General features: G+C 51.8%; 10 protein-coding genes across 10 annotated transcripts; 3 read left to right on the top strand and 7 right to left on the bottom strand.

The window, feature by feature from the left end:
• Window positions 1–16: 16 nt before the first annotated feature.
• Window positions 17–867, bottom strand: M436DRAFT_37727 (uncharacterized protein; the record flags this gene model as incomplete). The annotated part of the gene is made up of 2 exons (XM_013575233.1): window positions 17–712; window positions 751–867. 2 exons carry the CDS (start codon window positions 865–867, stop codon window positions 17–19), a joined length of 813 nt encoding a protein of 270 aa, XP_013430687.1.
• A 747-nt stretch (window positions 868–1614) lies between these two features.
• Window positions 1615–3517, bottom strand: M436DRAFT_78900 (alpha/beta-hydrolase; the record flags this gene model as incomplete). The annotated part of the gene is made up of 5 exons (XM_013575998.1): window positions 1615–2588; window positions 2641–2888; window positions 2947–3121; window positions 3172–3219; window positions 3325–3517. The coding sequence occupies 5 exons, from the start codon at window positions 3515–3517 to the stop codon at window positions 1615–1617; spliced, it is 1638 nt and encodes a 545-aa protein (XP_013431452.1).
• Window positions 3518–4647: 1130 nt separating this feature from the next.
• On the bottom strand, window positions 4648–6041 carry M436DRAFT_70062 (IFRD domain protein; the record flags this gene model as incomplete). The annotated part of the gene is made up of 2 exons (XM_013575793.1): window positions 4648–5788; window positions 5845–6041. 2 exons carry the CDS (start codon window positions 6039–6041, stop codon window positions 4648–4650), a joined length of 1338 nt encoding a protein of 445 aa, XP_013431247.1.
• Window positions 6042–6506: 465 nt separating this feature from the next.
• Window positions 6507–8426, bottom strand: M436DRAFT_37964 (uncharacterized protein; the record flags this gene model as incomplete). Its single annotated transcript, XM_013575275.1, has 1 exon — window positions 6507–8426. One exon carries the CDS (start codon window positions 8424–8426, stop codon window positions 6507–6509), a length of 1920 nt encoding a protein of 639 aa, XP_013430729.1.
• Window positions 8427–8660: 234 nt separating this feature from the next.
• On the top strand, window positions 8661–9408 carry M436DRAFT_78897 (uncharacterized protein; the record flags this gene model as incomplete). Its single annotated transcript, XM_013575997.1, has 3 exons — window positions 8661–8745; window positions 8805–8921; window positions 8984–9408. 3 exons carry the CDS (start codon window positions 8661–8663, stop codon window positions 9406–9408), a joined length of 627 nt encoding a protein of 208 aa, XP_013431451.1.
• A 685-nt stretch (window positions 9409–10093) lies between these two features.
• On the top strand, window positions 10094–10751 carry M436DRAFT_38618 (ORMDL family protein; the record flags this gene model as incomplete). Its single annotated transcript, XM_013575394.1, has 3 exons — window positions 10094–10223; window positions 10290–10648; window positions 10701–10751. 3 exons carry the CDS (start codon window positions 10094–10096, stop codon window positions 10749–10751), a joined length of 540 nt encoding a protein of 179 aa, XP_013430848.1.
• Window positions 10752–11380: 629 nt separating this feature from the next.
• M436DRAFT_60941 (uncharacterized protein) lies at window positions 11381–11818 on the bottom strand (the record flags this gene model as incomplete). Its single annotated transcript, XM_013575647.1, has 3 exons — window positions 11381–11627; window positions 11691–11758; window positions 11816–11818. The coding sequence occupies 3 exons, from the start codon at window positions 11816–11818 to the stop codon at window positions 11381–11383; spliced, it is 318 nt and encodes a 105-aa protein (XP_013431101.1).
• A 344-nt stretch (window positions 11819–12162) lies between these two features.
• On the top strand, window positions 12163–12771 carry M436DRAFT_38444 (defender against death DAD protein; the record flags this gene model as incomplete). Its single annotated transcript, XM_013575358.1, has 3 exons — window positions 12163–12477; window positions 12533–12654; window positions 12705–12771. 3 exons carry the CDS (start codon window positions 12163–12165, stop codon window positions 12769–12771), a joined length of 504 nt encoding a protein of 167 aa, XP_013430812.1.
• A 112-nt stretch (window positions 12772–12883) lies between these two features.
• Window positions 12884–14609, bottom strand: M436DRAFT_60939 (PLP-dependent transferase; the record flags this gene model as incomplete). Its single annotated transcript, XM_013575646.1, has 3 exons — window positions 12884–13147; window positions 13201–14345; window positions 14399–14609. The coding sequence occupies 3 exons, from the start codon at window positions 14607–14609 to the stop codon at window positions 12884–12886; spliced, it is 1620 nt and encodes a 539-aa protein (XP_013431100.1).
• A 790-nt stretch (window positions 14610–15399) lies between these two features.
• M436DRAFT_78892 (P-loop containing nucleoside triphosphate hydrolase protein) lies at window positions 15400–16268 on the bottom strand (the record flags this gene model as incomplete). The annotated part of the gene is made up of 2 exons (XM_013575996.1): window positions 15400–16055; window positions 16112–16268. The coding sequence occupies 2 exons, from the start codon at window positions 16266–16268 to the stop codon at window positions 15400–15402; spliced, it is 813 nt and encodes a 270-aa protein (XP_013431450.1).
• Between the last annotated feature and the right edge of the window lie 78 nt (window positions 16269–16346).

The following is a 16346-nucleotide window of genomic DNA, read 5'->3' as shown; positions in this document are numbered from 1 at the left end:
AGTGACACGCTCAACCTTACTCGATAGCCCAGTCCTCGGCCCAGAAGTCTACCATGTTCTCTACGACTCCAGAGTCCAGTTGCTCTGCCAATACACAAAAACCGGATAGGTCGCTCTGCAGAGATTCGTCTGACGAAGTAATGCCTCCAGAGTCGTGGAGCGATGAGTTCGCACGACGAGCGAGTGCAGCCCGAGCTACATGACTCAAAGAAGGGAAGACATCTGAGGCCAAGTTGACAGCGAGAGGAGGTAATGGTAGATCAGGAGAACAGTGTGCTAACATATCCAAGGGACGCACAGCAGACGAAGGCCTGGGTTTGGGCCGACTGATCGACTGTGCATGTGTCTTTATGAGCTCAACGATACCGTCCAGCTTTGCCAGAGGCAATATTGGCACCCAGGCGAGCTCCGGTCTGGTCAAGAATTGTGCTTGGAGAGATGCGTAACTGCGTAATCCATCCATGCCGTTATCCGGAGCGTTCAGAAGAGCATTTGCTGAAGAGAAAGGTTTGGATGTCGAGAGTGATAGGATGATGGCAACATCGAGGCCACCGGTGAGTGCAATGAAGTTTTGAATACGTGCGATTGTGGCTGGAAGTCTTTCTTCTGACATGTTGTTCGGCGATAGCAACAGCAGTCGCAGTGCTCGATTTGACTTGGGGCCATTGTTGGTCCTTGGAATTTCGACCAGTGGCAGAGCAATGTCGTGTGACTCGAGCGATGATTCTGTATGGTTGGGCAATCAGAAACAGTGCTTGAGCGTGCGAGAAAGCTTGACGTGCCTTTGACTGCAAGTCCGGACGGTGCAACCAATAGAGGAGCAATCGACGCAAAGGACGAGCGGCGACGAAGAGATGTGCAGAACATTGGTGTAGTTGGATTGAAGGTGTGGATCAATGAGTGCATGGAGAGCATTTATTTGACAAAGAGGAATGAGTTTTAGGTCAGAAAGGCTCAGGCGAGTGCGTCGTCCCTTCTTCAAGAACATCTCGCTAGTCGAAATCTTCCTTCCTCATGGCCGAACGACCTGCAAGGATACTTGGGTTATGGCTACATCAACACGCTCTCCATCATGATTCGAGCGCTCACCGACAATCCAGCGCCTGGATGGCACTACAGATCTGAGAAATCTGCGACATCAACTTGCGGTATACACATTCCAAGTGCTGACTAGGTTCATGACCCATATAACGCATCTCCATATAGCTAGCAAGATACATGATATTCTCTGAGAAAAGATCTTGTCCACGGAGATACGGTAGTCCGTATCAATCCCTACGGTCAAGCTCATAGTGAACAAAGTATCTTGTATTGACATTGCTTCGTCAGATCAACAAATCTTGGGGAAGTGAAGTCGCCTGTACAGTCACACTTTCCGTATCGCTTGAACAGAGATTCGCCGCATTGGAAGAAGACCTGCAGTAATCCTGGAACCTACTATCTGAGTAATCTTTCGACATTCAACGTTAATAATACTACAGAATGATTGCGGATCGTGATCGTCGGGTCCAGGAGTTTTGGTTCTGGTTAGATATTACAAAATCATATTCTACATGTTACACTAACTTATATTCTTTCCCCGAACGCATACAACATTTTCCGCGCTTCTTCCATCTAGTCGGTGGTCACATTGGCAGTGATGAACTTCAAGCCGTTGCCAAAGTTGCCCTTCTGGGTGCTGAAATTGGTCTCAGTGCCGAGAGTCTTGACACGTCCGAGAAGCTTCTCGACCAGACGGTAAGCCGACGAGGGAGCATATTGAGGGATCATGTGGCCACTCAATTGCACGGTTGCAAAGGTGAGGCCACGCTCGGTATTCCATTTGCCCTGCACGCCCGAGCCAGCAAGGTCGCCCTGGTTGAGCTCGGAGTGGTAAGGAACAAAGAAGTCGCTCCAAGTTTGGGGACCGTGACTGAAACCTTGAGCGCCGTTGTAAGTCATGTTTTGGATCGCTGCTAGGGTTCCGTTGAAGGAGATGATGTAGTCGAGCATGCCTTGTCCGATGATGACGTTGTTGGTGTGTTCGATAACTTTGGGCAAAACACTCAACGAAGTGTATTCGCTGGTGTCTTTGCGGAGAATGCCACCAGTGCACTCCTCCCACTCTTGAACAGGGGCATTAATGGCCTTCTGAACGTCAGTTCTGTTGAAGTAAATGGAGGCACCTTCAGGCAGGTAATCGAAGCTTCCGGGGAAACCGAGGACGTCCCAGAGCAGAGGGCAAGTAGTAGCGACCTGGTAGATGTCGAAGCAAGGATTGACAAGGCTGACAGCGTTGAAGATGTCGTTCCAGAGCTCACAGCCAGGCATGCTGTAGTCTACGTTTGGAGGAGAAGGAAGCAGACCCTTGGGAGGGAAGGTGAGAGCCTCCTCGAGGAAAGAGGTGTAGCCACACTTGTCGGAGCGGTTGTGAATGTCATCCATGAAGGTCTGATTCAGGTTGAATAGTCCACTCCAGTTGTCAACAAAAGAAACGGCTGGGATATCCTGCAGCACAACATCGTAGGAGATCGAAGGGTCGTAGATCATGATACCATGAACATCGTAGAGGGCCGAGTTGTTCTTCTGGATGAAATTGTTGGCAATGTCTTGGAGTGAAGTTAGCAAAGATCCTCTCATCTGCATCTTGAGTGTACTGACAAGGGACATAGAAGCCAGCATAACTCTCGCCAGTAACGTAGACTTTTTTGTGCTGAAGACCGAAAGTCTCGATGAAGTTCTTCCAGAACCCAGCAAATTGTTCTGCGACTTCCTCCTCACTGGTCGCACCAGGAGTGCTGCCCTTGGAACTGAAACCAGTGCCTGCAGGCTGTTCGACCCAGATAACGTTGGTAAGATTGTTCCAGTTGTAGTTGTTCTTGACCGGAGCGTAGGTACCGTATTGCCATCTGAACAGAGGTTTGATTAGCATTTTTCTTACTAACAACAGTATTCTCGGATACGTACAAGAAGGGTCCGTTCTCTTGCAGCAAGCCCTCAAGACTACTGCATCCCGGGCCACCATTGAGCCAAATGAGAATCTCATCGCTTGCTTGGGTATCCTCAGAAGGGAAGAACCAGAAGTAAAGCTCACTGGCGTTCTTCTGGGAAGAAATGGGCATCAGACCAGCGTAACTCTCGCCTAGGATATGGTCAGACACTTGACGGTAACCCTTATTGCATTCTGCTTACCAATATCGAAATCGACGTCAGGAATCTTGGTGCCATCAACAGCATACTCTACATTTCGTTAGCATGGTCTCTACTTGTACAGGCTTCACCACAGCCGGATTGGTGGTGTGCGAAGCCTGAGTCCAGAACGACACCTGGAATGTTGATACATACTTGTCGTGTTTTTGTTCTGAGGAATGATGTGGTGCTTCTTCTTGTTGGTAGTTCTCTTGTCCAAACCTACAGCAGGCAGATTCGCAGGCTCACGACGCATACGCTCGGGGAGCTTCTTGTTGACATGCTGAGGGCTACGGCCGGCAATGGCACTGGCGGCCAAAAGTAGTGTAGAAGCCACAGAAACCTTCATTGTAGTGTCGAGAAACCTGGTGAGAAGTGTTTCCCAGGCTCAGAGAGGGCAAAGGCATTGCTTTATACTCACGGATAGCGAGCCATTGATACGAGCTGCAGCGCCGGATCGCCTGGGATCCGCACAAACAATTGCCTCGGACGCTATAAAGATGTGTTGATCGCATTGCACAGGATCGCGAACAGATCACCTTGTGCTCCATGAATGTTAAAGCATATCCGTCCTTCCACTACGGGCCTAGCAAAGCGGCTAAGAACGTCACTCCACAGAATAGGAAGCTTGATTGCGATAAGCAAGGGCGCAAGAATTAACGACGTCCATACCATGACAAACTTGAAAAACTCCGTACGGATGGTCTGACTGTAGGGAAAGACGAGAACGGAATTTTGTGGTAGACAACATCAGCAAACACAACAAGACAGGAACCTGACTAGGCCTGTCGCATGCGTCACGAGAGCTCCACGCGTCAGATCAAAGACATGGGTTTAGATAACGTTATAGGTCCAGGACAGAAAAATCCCTGCACCCATGATCTTCTATAGCTGATGTATGGTTGCAAGAAAGGCATCTTTCTCATCAAGAACACCTCTATCCCGTTGCTCAATGGATGATGGATTGAAAAAGTGAAATAGTCGCATGTAAGGGGGACGACCCTGACGTGAAAGTTTTCACAATGCTTCTCAGACACTATTGACATAGGACCTCCTTTGGCGGGAATGCTTATTAATTATGGACAGCTCATACCCCTTGCGGGGTAAATAGCTTAAGAAAATCAAATCAAATCAAATCAAATCAAACATAGAACCTCCTTACGTGTAGAGATACGTTGGTGCAGCTATAGAAATGCACAGTCCTTTCGAAAGGGTAGCAAGATCCAAAAAGAGCGCTATCCGCGTGACATGTCTTTGCACATGGGGAGGGAGAGACAGACGAGTAAGAAAGTAAACATTCAAAGATAACTATTTTCAGTTCAAAGGCTTATTCAAGTAATGCTATGTGAGGTTAACCAGAGAGAGAAGAAAAAAGCGCCAACGCTAGAGCATCCACCAGTGCCAGTCCACAACTCCTATGCTGAAATAAGAAATCATGATGTTCTCGTCATCGTGAGATGATGCAATCAAAAAGCAGGACTAATCCAGCATAACAGGCAAAGAATCGAACACGACTTGGTTGTCCTCGTAGTGAACAATGAACCCGCCTTGAAGTGCACGGCGTAATGATTGCAAGCGATGGAGCTTCCACCACTTATCGATGCTCATTGAGTTCTTGCCAATGTGGACAACCATACGCGAGCCGTATGCTTTGTTGGTGTACTGGTCGATAGCGTTGCTGTAGCGAGGGCCTCTTGTCGGGTGTTCGACAGTGTTGAGGATGTCAGCGAAGCTGGAATGTAGCTCCTTTTTGTCTTTTCTAGATATGCGTTTGCCGTGTGCTTGCGCGAGAGCGCTGAGTGTATGCTTGAGCTGATGCTCCTGACGCCACACAGTGTAGCGCTTTATCATGCCCTTAGCAGTGGGATCTGATTCTTCGTCGTCGTCGTCTTCGTTGGCTTGCTGTTCCGGTTCTTCATCTTCCTCCAATTCTGACCAGCTCTTTTCGAAAAGAAGAGCGATATTCTCACCAGCCGCAATTACGACACTCGAATCACTAGACTCGAGCTGCTCGACGAAAGCCTCCATCGGCTCTTCGCTTGTGTCTTCCATGCCCTCGAATTGTGTAGCAAGGAAGCCCCACTCCTGCAAGGCGGCGGCTACGACGTTTCCGTCATCAGCTGCTTCGACAGAGTGACCGTCAGACTCGATAATCTCGAGGTAGAAGTCCATGATCTCTTGTGTTTCATCCAGGCCGACACCGCCGTAGAAAGTGGCTATTCCAAGAGTATGGATGGCGGCGACCATGACAGAGGACGACTCGGAAGAGGCTATTATACCCTTGAGGGGACGAATCATGGCGTCGTAGATGGAGTCAGATGGCTCGGTGATGATCAACAGACTCAAGGCCTTGAGCGCCAGAGCGGTTTCGTTGTCTGACTGACCACCTTTGGCGCATTTGACAAGAGCGGGAACCAGTTCACTGAGCTTCGGACGGACGTGACGTTGGGCGTAATGTGCCATGAGGAGGTGAGAGAGGACCGAGAGACTCTCTTCGCGGCCCTGAACACTGCTTCTCTTGCGTTCGATGAGATGCTCCATACGCTCATTCAATTGTGCAACCCAGGCGTCCTCGGGGGCCTCGATGTCTTCGGGTCGGAGTTCGTCGAAAGAGTTGACACTGGTGAGAAGTTCAGCAAACCAGATGATGCAAACCAGGTCAAAACAGACACACACCTGAACTGCGTTGTCGAGTCACTGAAATCGGCCTCATCGTCCGAGGCCTGGCGACTGGCGACTCTTGAGCCGGCTCTCGAGGTGTTGGGTGAGTTTTGCTTTGAGCTGGCGGCAGAGCCCATGGCCTGCTTGGCTTTCGCCTTTTTTGACAGCGTTTTGCCGCTCTCGAGGAGCACTTGTTTGCGCAAATCGTGCATCTTGATGTCTTCTGTGTGTGTAGTGGGAAGTGTACAGGTGGCGGTGTGAAGAAGAGGGGTCGCTTATGATGGTGCGGCTAGTGATGCGGGTTACTGTATGGGAGTCGAGACGTGGCGAATATTGAGAGATGGTTGAGACAACTTCACTTCCATTAGATGCTACAGAAGATAGGTCCTTGGGCTTCGTCAACAAGCAAAGTTGGACAGTGGGAAACACGGTGGAGCGTGACTATTATGCGAAAGACTTTTCCTGCCCGCGCGCTCTGCAGCCTGAAAGAAGACTTGAGTCTACGGAGCACACGTCATAGGTCAGCAGCGCTTGGGCCTTTCACATGTCATTGAACAATGCTCGAGTCAAGATTTGAATGCCAGACGATCGCCATGTCTCTTTGAACGCTACTTCTATGTACACATTATTACTTGTTCAAAGGACTCTTCCTCTCGTCGTCTTGCTTCGCCTGTTCATCAAGAACCTGGAGGAGGGCGGGGTCCGATGATCTGGCGTCGTCCACCAAATCCAATCCCACTGCCCGAGCTGGAACCTCGGTTCTGGCTGTCTCCCCCCATGTAACCATATTGATGCACATCCCAGCTCTGCCCTGCGCCGCTTCCTTGGCTCGAGTCTTTGGCTACATCCTTAGTAGCTTGCTGGTTAGCTTCCCATTCTCGCTGCCTCTCTCTTTCGCGTTCCATCTCGCGCTCCAAGAGTGACTTGGATGCCCACCCGCCAGCCTTAGTCGTCTGCTGTGAAGCCATCCGACGGTCTCTGTCATTCTGTTCTTCGTATGTTGAAGTGTAGCCCATCTCTCGTGGCTGGTGAGTGACGGGCTTTGACGACACCGGCGCTGGGTTTTCAGCGAGGTAGCGATCTGTACGTGTCGGCGCTGGTGAAGCAGGACGATATGCTGAAGGATCCGGTAGGGGACGTGGACCCGCTGGTGAGGCTGTACGCTCAGGTAGCATTGGCGTTTGCCTTGTCGCTGGTGTCGGAAGAGGTCTTGATGAACCGTGAGGCATCTCAGGCGCAGGCATCTTCCTGTTAAGCACTTCATCCTCTATCGGTGCCCAAGAAACGTCGCTATCCTTAGGTGAGGGCGCTCTAGGTATGGGGTCGGCTTCCTGTTCCGATCTCGCAGTAGAAGGCCTTGAGTGGATGCTGTTCTGACGCACGCGCTCCTCACGCTCCTGTTGATACTGACGTTCACGCTCCCTAGCCTCTTCGAGTTGTTTCTCAAGTTCGCGAACTCTCAATCTTTCCGGCGTGTCTTCGTGTGCGCTAGATCTGCGAGCACCTTGATCGGCTTGATGTTGACTCAGATGTTGCCCTTTCAAATCTGCTTCGTGCTCTTTTTGACGAGCTTCTTCCTGAGCCTTCCATCGACGCTCTTCCTCCTCCCATTCTCGCTTTTGCTCCAGAATCCGTTGTCTTTCTTTTTCTCTTGTGCGACGGGCTTCTTCTTCCCACCTATGTTCTTCGGCAATTCGATCGCGCTCTTCCTCAGCCTCCCGTTCGTGCTGCTTCTTGTATTCGGTTTCCTCGGCCTCTTGTCTGAGGCGCTCTTCTTCCGCTTCCCTCTCACGACGTCTCTTTCCGAAATCGGATTCGCCCTGTCCAGGAACGTGAGGTGCAGCAGTGGTGATTTGTCTTCTGCCACCAAACATGACTCCCTGGTTGCCTTGACTAGCACCACCCATATATCCATACTGAGCGATGTTCCATGCGGGCGCAGTGTTTCCTCGATCACCTGCTTTAGTCCAGCTACTAACTGTGCCTCGAGGTGATTTGAGGCCGTTGTCTGTTGCGCTTGAGCCGGAGAAGCCTCCACTGAGAGCAGGACTCATAGATCTGGCCGAGGGGACAGCGAACGAAGGCTTGGCGGAAAGGGGATTCGGAGCGACAGGTCGGGCATTCCTTGTAGCGGGACCAGTAGCGGCAGGGCTCAAAGTTGCGCTCCTTTGTGGGCCGATGGTGTTGGGGAAGTTGGCCGGGCTGACAGCATGAGCAACGCGACTAAAGGCGCTGATGCATTGAAGGACCTGGGCGGGATCTTTGGACTCGAACAAGTCGACGGTAAGAAAGCGGTCGTGAGCAGGCATGTTTAGCGGAGGGGCTTCGCAGGCCCGCAGGAAATGCGAGATGTTTTCCATCTGTACGAAGGGCATGGCGGATCTTTTGAACTTGAGTCCTGGAGCGGGCAGAGCTAGGTTGGCGAGTCTGCACAGGATAACACCATCCTTGAGTACATCCTGCAGAAGATCTCCAGATGGTAGTGTTTCGCCGAGCGTTTGTTCAATCCACGAGCGGATTTCGTTGGCGGCTTGCGGAGTGTATTTTGACATGCGCAGGTTGCGCATGTCTTGGTCTAGCGACGACACAGAAGCCATGTTGGAGGCGAAGACGTAGGTGGGTTGGTGATGGAGGGGTAAAGGAGGGCCTGTGAGATTGTCAATGTTTGGGCGCGGACAGCGGACTGCATTGCATTGCTTCGCGTCTGTGCATGCATGCGCCTCGGCCGCGTTTCATCCCAAGAACGTCATCAAACTCGTGCCTCGCGCAGTCTTCCAACTTGAACATGCGCCGTTGCCTCTACAACTCGATTTAGATTTCCCTAAGATACCATGGCAAAGCAACCGGGGGCCATCAAGCAAGCTTGGTACAAATGGAAGGCCTTGCGTCTTCCGTGGCGGAAAAAGTGGCTTGTCGGTATGTTCAAGAAATTGTCAAATCACCGCCTTGACATAGCTGACCAGATATAATTGCAGGCGCTGATCTTTCCGGCAACACCTTCTGGGAGTTCAAGGATGCCATCAATGCTGGCCGAATGAGAAGAATTGTCCAGTACAGCACTCAGGGGCATTATGCTGATGTCAAAATCTCGCGTACGCCACTCAATTGACTGTATTCATCTAGATGTATCTATTCTAATCCCGAGACTTTGTAGCACAATGGCATCAATGGTTGCGCCAGGTTCGCCCTGAAGCTCCTACAATCCAGGAGCAACAACTTGAAGTCACTCGTCAATCTCAGATGCGGCAGCTGGCTGCTCAAGCAGACGCCCGCTGGGCTGCTCAGGAGTCCTTCTTGGATGCACCATCAAAGCAACAACCAGCACCAGCTATCGGCGTGAAAGACCCCGCAGGATATATGCACCAGAATCAGACTGAGCCAACTGAGAACGAAGGTGTGAGAAGTGCGGTAGGTGATGCAGGCGAGGTCGATGCTTCGACCGAGGGGAGAACCAAGGACGACGGCAGATTCAAGGGTAGAACCAAAGACAAGGAGGCAAACCCATGGAAGCAAGCACGGGGTAACCCAGGAGACGACTGGCAGCCACAGAGTTGGAGTCCTGGTGTCGGCCGTAGATAAGGGCGTTCATTTCGCTACACTGTACTATTACTGTATTCAACTATATTTCTTGTAGTTCTCGAGAGTTTCCAGAACGTCCTAAGCAGTAGTGAACCGGATATAGCAACAGTAAACAGCCCTACATCTTGCCAAGGGCCGCGGAGGGCGACGGAACGTGTTCAATAAGGCGATGAGGACACGCGGCAAAGAAGGAAAGAGAGGACTTTGGAAGCGGTGGGACAGAAGCAATACAAGGCAATAGAGCTGTAGTTGGGCAGGCAGCAAACGAGCAGAGAGCACCGACGAAGTGGGGTGGGTGAAGAATTGTAAAACGTGAGGCTGGCTGGCACCTTCGTCGAGCCAATTTCTCCAGGACACCTGCGCCACAACTCGTCCGAGTGCTGGCTTTAGACCCTTTCACATCATATCATTTTCGCCCGTCGACCAACTTTCCTGCTCCATTGTCTCGGACGCTTGTCGCCGCTCCCACACCTTCTGCGCTTCCTTTGTCGCCTTCTCCATCTGTATCCCTCCCCCCCGGTGCAGCAGTGCGCCCTCCACCGCCACGATTCCGCTCCCCTCAGCACCAGCAAACACCGCCAAGCTGTCTTCTACACTCTTGCAACCCACCTCCGGCCTTAGCTTTGCCGGAGACACGAACCGCCCGCCGAACCAGAGGAGACATTCAGAAAGAGCAGCTTCCAGCATGGACACCAAGGCAGCACGGAGGAGACGGTCTAGCAGTCTGATGTACACTGAGCCCCCTGAGTCGCTGGAGCACATTAGCGACCAGGCCGCCCTGCCCAACCTCAACTCGGAATGGGTCAACGCCAAAGGTTTGTAGCCCTGTCCCTGTCGCTCCTCTGTCAAAACCGCATCCTGACACGTTTCTCCCATCCCAGGTGCCTGGGCCATCCATTTCGTCCTCATTGCTCTGCTCAAAATCATCTTCGACATCGTCCCCAACATCTCCCAAGAAACCTCATGGACCCTCACCAACATCTCATACATGGCCGGCTCATTTCTCATGTTCCACTGGGTGCGAGGTGTGCCCTTCGAGTTCAACGCCGGTGCCTACGACAACCTCAACATGTGGGAGCAGATTGACAGCGGCGACCAATATACCCCCGCCAAAAAGTTCCTGCTCAGTGTTCCCATCATCCTATTTCTTGTCAGCACTCACTACACGCATTACGACATCACCTACTTCATGATCAACTTCATGGCGACCCTCGCTGTGGTCGTGCCGAAGCTTCCTGCTGTGAGTCGTTCTGCCAATAGCTTTTAGAACCCTCTTCTGACCAACTTGACAGCTTCACCGTATGCGCATCGCTCTTTTCAACCCCGATGTGGATGACCGATGATCCATATCTTTCGCACTATTCTTTTCCTTTCTCGAGTCGACGCCAAACTTGGCCCCGCATTCCTTGACCAAAGATAGCAAATAACACCGCTTCATCTGCCAGAAAAATCAAATGAACAAATCACTGGCTCTCCCAAAGTTCTCCATCCCGGTCGGTACGCCGCCGTTGATACATCTTGTCCTCGATCATGGTCCTTAGCCAGTCCGTACACGCAGACTAACCATGCCAAATCATACGCCAATCACCTTTCAAGCCCACCGTGCTGTGCGTTGGTCACCTTGCAAACGACCCATGTATCTGCTCTTCTGTCACACACGTCCCATCGAGACGATGCCCGAATGCAATAACAAGACATGTCACGAAGGGATAAAGGCAAGATGAGCTAGCCGGATCATCAGGTATGGTAGTAGAAGCATAGTAAGCCAGTCTCATGTGTCTAGGTAGAGTGAGATGCGTCCCATACAGATCTGAAGCTTCAAAAGTCGGGTAGTAAGGTAGCCGGGGCGTAGAGAGGGCAAGACAAGACTAGGCTCAAAGAAGAGCAATCTAGAGAAAACATGATCCAGCAGAGTAGACGACAGTAAATTGTGACAGAGAAGTCAGAAGGTGGATATGAAATTACTATTAGATTAACGAACTCTAGCAGACCAGGCAGAGCCGAAGCTGTAAAGACCATAGGCAGCAAGAAGACTCAGGCCAATGGGAAGAGGCTTTCCGGACTTGATTGCTCTCGGGATACTGCTTCCAGCGAGGACAACGCTGGCCAGCAGAGCCAACTCGATGCCATAGGGTTGACGGTTGGAGATTCTCATGGCACCGAGGGCGTAGAGGGCACCGACCGAGCAGCCGGCAGCGATGGAGGGGACGGAGCCAGTTCTAGCAAAGATTGGATCAGTATGGTGGTGGCTAGTTAGAGATTGGGGTATGTTCTGCTCGCACCTGACATAGCCAGTAATGCCGCCGCCGGCAGTCAGGGCAGCGAGGATGTATGCAACGTTGTCGAGGCTCTGTTAGGCGTTAGTACAACTGGCAATTGATGATGCATCGTGTCGAGAAGAAATTACCATTCTGTTCGAGTGGTTTGACGTGATGCTGGCTAGTATGAAGTAGTGTCTGGAAGGGATGTATATAGATAGACGGGTGGAAGGATCGAGTAGGCGGGGGAGACGATATGGAGCTCGGAGGCCGTGACGCGGCATCGTCCGTGCGAGCATGCCGGCGAGCTTCAGCAACCTGGCCATTCGGCTTGCTGCTCTCCTGCAATCGCGACCCAAGAGCATACCGCCTCGACGTCTATCACCCGTCTTGCCTCGGGTCCCAAATCACATCTCGACCAACATTCATTCCATCCCGAGAAGAACACCACCCTGGCAATACACCGCTCACATACGACCGATCCGACACCTTGATCATGGCTCCCAAGAAGAACGCCGCCGCCGCTGCCGCTCCCGCTCCCTCGATTGTCCCTCCTTCGACAGCCAAACCTGCCCACGGCCAGACATCTGCTTCGTCTCAGCCCACCAAGCCCCTTCCCGCATCTGTAAAGCCCACCTCGGTCAAATCCACCGTCCGCAACTCGTCAGATGCTCAAGAGATCGCTTTGGCCGTGTGGGACCGCTATGTTCACGATACTCCCCAGCGTGTCAAGCTGATTGACGTCTTCATGACCTTCCTCATCTTGGTCGGCCTTCTCCAATTCCTCTACTGTGTCATTGGTGGAAACTACGTGCGTCCAAGCCCCCCTGTCGCATCCTCAATCTCTGGCTAACCACGACATGCAGCCCTTCAATGCTTTCCTCTCCGGTTTTTCTGCCACTGTCGGCCAATTCGTCCTTACTGCCAGCTTGAGAATCCAGACCAACCCTCAAAACAAGGCCGACTTTGGCTCCATATCACACGAAAGGTGCGTTCTACCATACACAGCACTATTACATATATCTAACATGGTCACAGAGCTTTCGCGGATTATGTGTTTGGAAGTCTGATTCTGCATTTCTTCTGCGTCAACTTCATCAACTAAGGCCGTACCAAAAGTTTCCTTTTACATCTCTTGTCTATTCCTCTCTAAGCGCCATGCATTTCACAATCCGAAATGTCAAAACCTTCCGCGTGTACCCAGAATCAAAAAGCGTCTACTGGCTCTTGAGCCCAAACTCCTCTCTGACTGCGTCTCCGAGACGCTTGATGGCCTCCTCGATCTTCTCGAATGGCGCAGCTGCGTATGTTGATCTGAAGAACATGGTGTCGTGCTTGGCCTGGCTGTCTGCATAGAACCACGAGCCCTTCATGACCAATGCGCCGTGGTCGACGATTGTCTGGAAGATCTTCTCTTCGAGCTCTGCGATCGACATGTTCTTGTGGTCAGGGTGCTTCTCATACTCGATCTGAAGCCAGTGCTGTCATGTTGTTAGCTTCGTTTCAATCACCACATCACGATCAATCCACTTACGAACATGCCAGCCATTGGCGGCTTCCAGCTCATGACCTCTTTGGGCAGGTACTTTTCACAAGCTCCGAGCATGACGTCTCTTCGCTGCGTGTATTCCATTCTGATGTGAACGAGCCAATCCAAGAAACCTGCGTGGCCCCAGTGCTCATCTAGCAACTTGAACAGGACCAGCTGGCTGATACCGCTAGGTGCTTGTGTGCTGACATCGATGTGCTTGATGAATCTGTCGACGATCTGCTGCGATGCTGTGATCCACCCAACACGCGCTCCAGGAGCAACAACCTTTGAGAATGAATCCATACGCATGACACGGCCATCTGTGTCCAGGGACAGGAACGAAGGCACCAGCGACTTCAAGAACTCGGCATGAGTCTTTGGCGGCGGCACGTCTGGCGAGTCTGGACCTGTGTATGGCTGCATCTGCAAGAAGTAGTATGGCTCGTCCTCTAGAATGTAGACATCGTGCTTCTGAGCCACCTTGTACACCTCTCTGCGTCTCTGCTCGCTCTGAGTGGCTCCAGTGGGGTTCTGGCCTGTGGGGACGGTGTAGAGCAGGAAAGGCTTTCTGGCACCGCGAGCCGCTTCGTCCCAGTTGCTTAGAACATCATCGAGGGATTCTGGGAGCAGACCTTCGTCGTCCAGACCGACTCCAACCATGCGTACACCCATAGGTGCTGCAGTCTCAACAGCAGTTGCAAAGGTGTAGTCCTCGGTCAAGACGACATCGCCACGCTGCACGAACATTCTCAATGCGACATCCAGAGCAGATGTCGACCCAATCGTCATGTTGCAGTACCAATCTTGGTAAGGAGGATTGTGCACAATCTCCGTATGCTCTATGAGATAACGCAACAACTGCGCGGACCCAGAGCCCTGGCCATAGTTGAATGCAGTAGTGATATCGAACAGACTCTTGTCATCTGCCAAATCAGACTTTCCAGCTGTCAGCACAGCACCGTTTTCACGCGTCTCTTTTTCTGAGAAATGCCCGATTTGAGGCACCTTGATGGATAGTTCGTCAAAGGGGAAGTATTCGGCCGAAGGCAGACCGCCGCCTAGGGAGATGATGCCGGGTTTCTTGAGGTATTTGGCAGCGGCTTTGAGGGAGTTGCCTTTGCGTGATGAGGCTTCGACGTTCAGGTAGTCTGTGATTTGGATTAGCTATGGCCTTGCATTGGCTGTCTGGGCTGGTACTTACGGTCCCATCTCCTAGCCTTGGGCTTGTGGAGGTGGTGCTTCCCGCCTTTGAATTGCTCGACGTTTGCTACGGCGGCGACTCCGGCGATCAATTTTCCAGTAGCTTCGCGTCTCTTGGAGACATCTTCGAGTGTGAGAGGGTTAGGGATGGTGATGGCAGTGGTGTCGTCAACTGCCTGAACGTCAACATCGATTGCGCTTGGAGGTGACATTTTTGGTGTGTGTATTCAGCCAATATAAAAAATCGGAATGTACAACAAGAGACAAATAGTAAAGACAACAACTTAAGGTCAATCGAGATATGTATATCTACTTGACTCACCCATGCGCCTTGCGCCCAGCGCCCTTGTTTCTACAACGAACTTTGTCGACTTTACGCCATGCGTCACCTCCGGCATCGCTGCGTGGTGGATTCGTCCCTGATACGACCTCGGCACCCTGGTGGTCTGGGGTATGTTTGGAGCATCAACAGAAGAAATGTCAAAAAATTCTTGTTGCGAATCATGTCAGAGATCGAGTCGCTTGGTCGAACCGTGGTGATTGAATTAAATACGAGTGTGATCGCAGTCGTTATTGATGCCCGTCTCTGGCTTACTATGGTCCCCTCGAAACAAGTCGCTTTCTTCGGTATATTCGTAGACGTTCATCAGAACAGCCTCGATGTCCCTCGTTCTCCGCTTTGCAAGCCCGATGTGGAACGTGTCGGACGCTGTTGCACCTGCATGTGGCCGTCATGCGTCCGATTCTGTCTTCAGGATCCTAGATTTGCTGTCAAACAGCCATAATTTGGTAGTGAGGCAACTGTGATCATGAGAAGTCGTGATATGCGCGTCTTCGCCGACACCTCGTCGGAGTACGTGCTGGTCTCTGTTCAAAGACGTTGAGATGCAGGAGGTGTTCTGGCGTGCTGATGATGCTGATACTCGCGTCCCGCAAACACATACGTGTCTCTGTCTAGCCGCACGCTAATATTCATGAGCCGATTGTTTAGTCTTCGTCGCTTCATGCCAGTCCGAATCTCTTGTTAAACTCGTCGAAGAGTTTAGGAGTAATTTCATCACTGCTGTTGCCATCGACACTCCAGAGAACACCAAGCTTATCATAGTGCTCGAGCAGAGGCGTGCTGGTCTCTTCAAACTTCTTCAGACGGGCCGTCCAGGTCTTTGGGCAGTCGTCGTCTCTTTGGACCAGGGGCTCGCCGGTCACGTCATCTTTGCCTTCAACCTTGGGTGCGTTGAAGGTAGTGTTGTATACTCGACCGGACGCGGCGTGGATCCATCGGTTGCAGATGCGATCGAGGATGACCGAAGTAGGGGTGTTCAACTGGACAACAAGGTTGATGGGAACGAGTTTGTCGAGTTGAATGGCCTGCTCGACGGTGCGAGGGAAGCCGTCGAGGATGAAAGAGGCGTTTGGCTGATCACTGAAGTCATATGGACCCTGGTGTGAGGCTGTGGGAGTGATATAATCGTCTTGAGGAGAAGATGTGAAGGCGTTCATGGGGTTGAGGGAAGAAGCCACGGAGTTCATGACCAGAGGCTTCTGTGCGGTAGACGGAGTGAGCCACCCTTTTGTGGTCAACTCGTTCGTGATGAGGCGCAAAATGGTCGAGTCAGGTACAAGCGAGCCTGCCTTCATGAGGGATTCGGCCTGGATGCCTGAGCGTCAAGAGTCAGCGTTTGCTGCGGCGTCGAGGATGTACGAGCGATTGTACCGAGCGGAGTTCGTCTGCGAACGTTGTCTCTCAAGAGGTCTCCAGAGCTGATGGAGGACAGTTGGGGGAATCGCTGGAGCATGCGCTCAGACTGAGTACCCTTGCCCACACCAGGAGCGCCAACCAAGATGATACGGGCGGCTTTGCGGAGTTGCATCGTGTACGTGTCGTAATATGAGAGAGTGTATGGAGTTGGAGGGTAGAAACAGCCGGACAAGACGGCTAAGCGACGTCT

This window comes from Aureobasidium namibiae, assembly GCF_000721765.1.
Source record: "Aureobasidium namibiae CBS 147.97 unplaced genomic scaffold scaffold_2, whole genome shotgun sequence".
NCBI lineage: Eukaryota > Fungi > Ascomycota > Dothideomycetes > Dothideales > Saccotheciaceae > Aureobasidium > Aureobasidium namibiae.
Note: the sequence above shows the minus strand (reverse complement) of the source record. Positions and strands in the feature narration are given on the sequence as shown.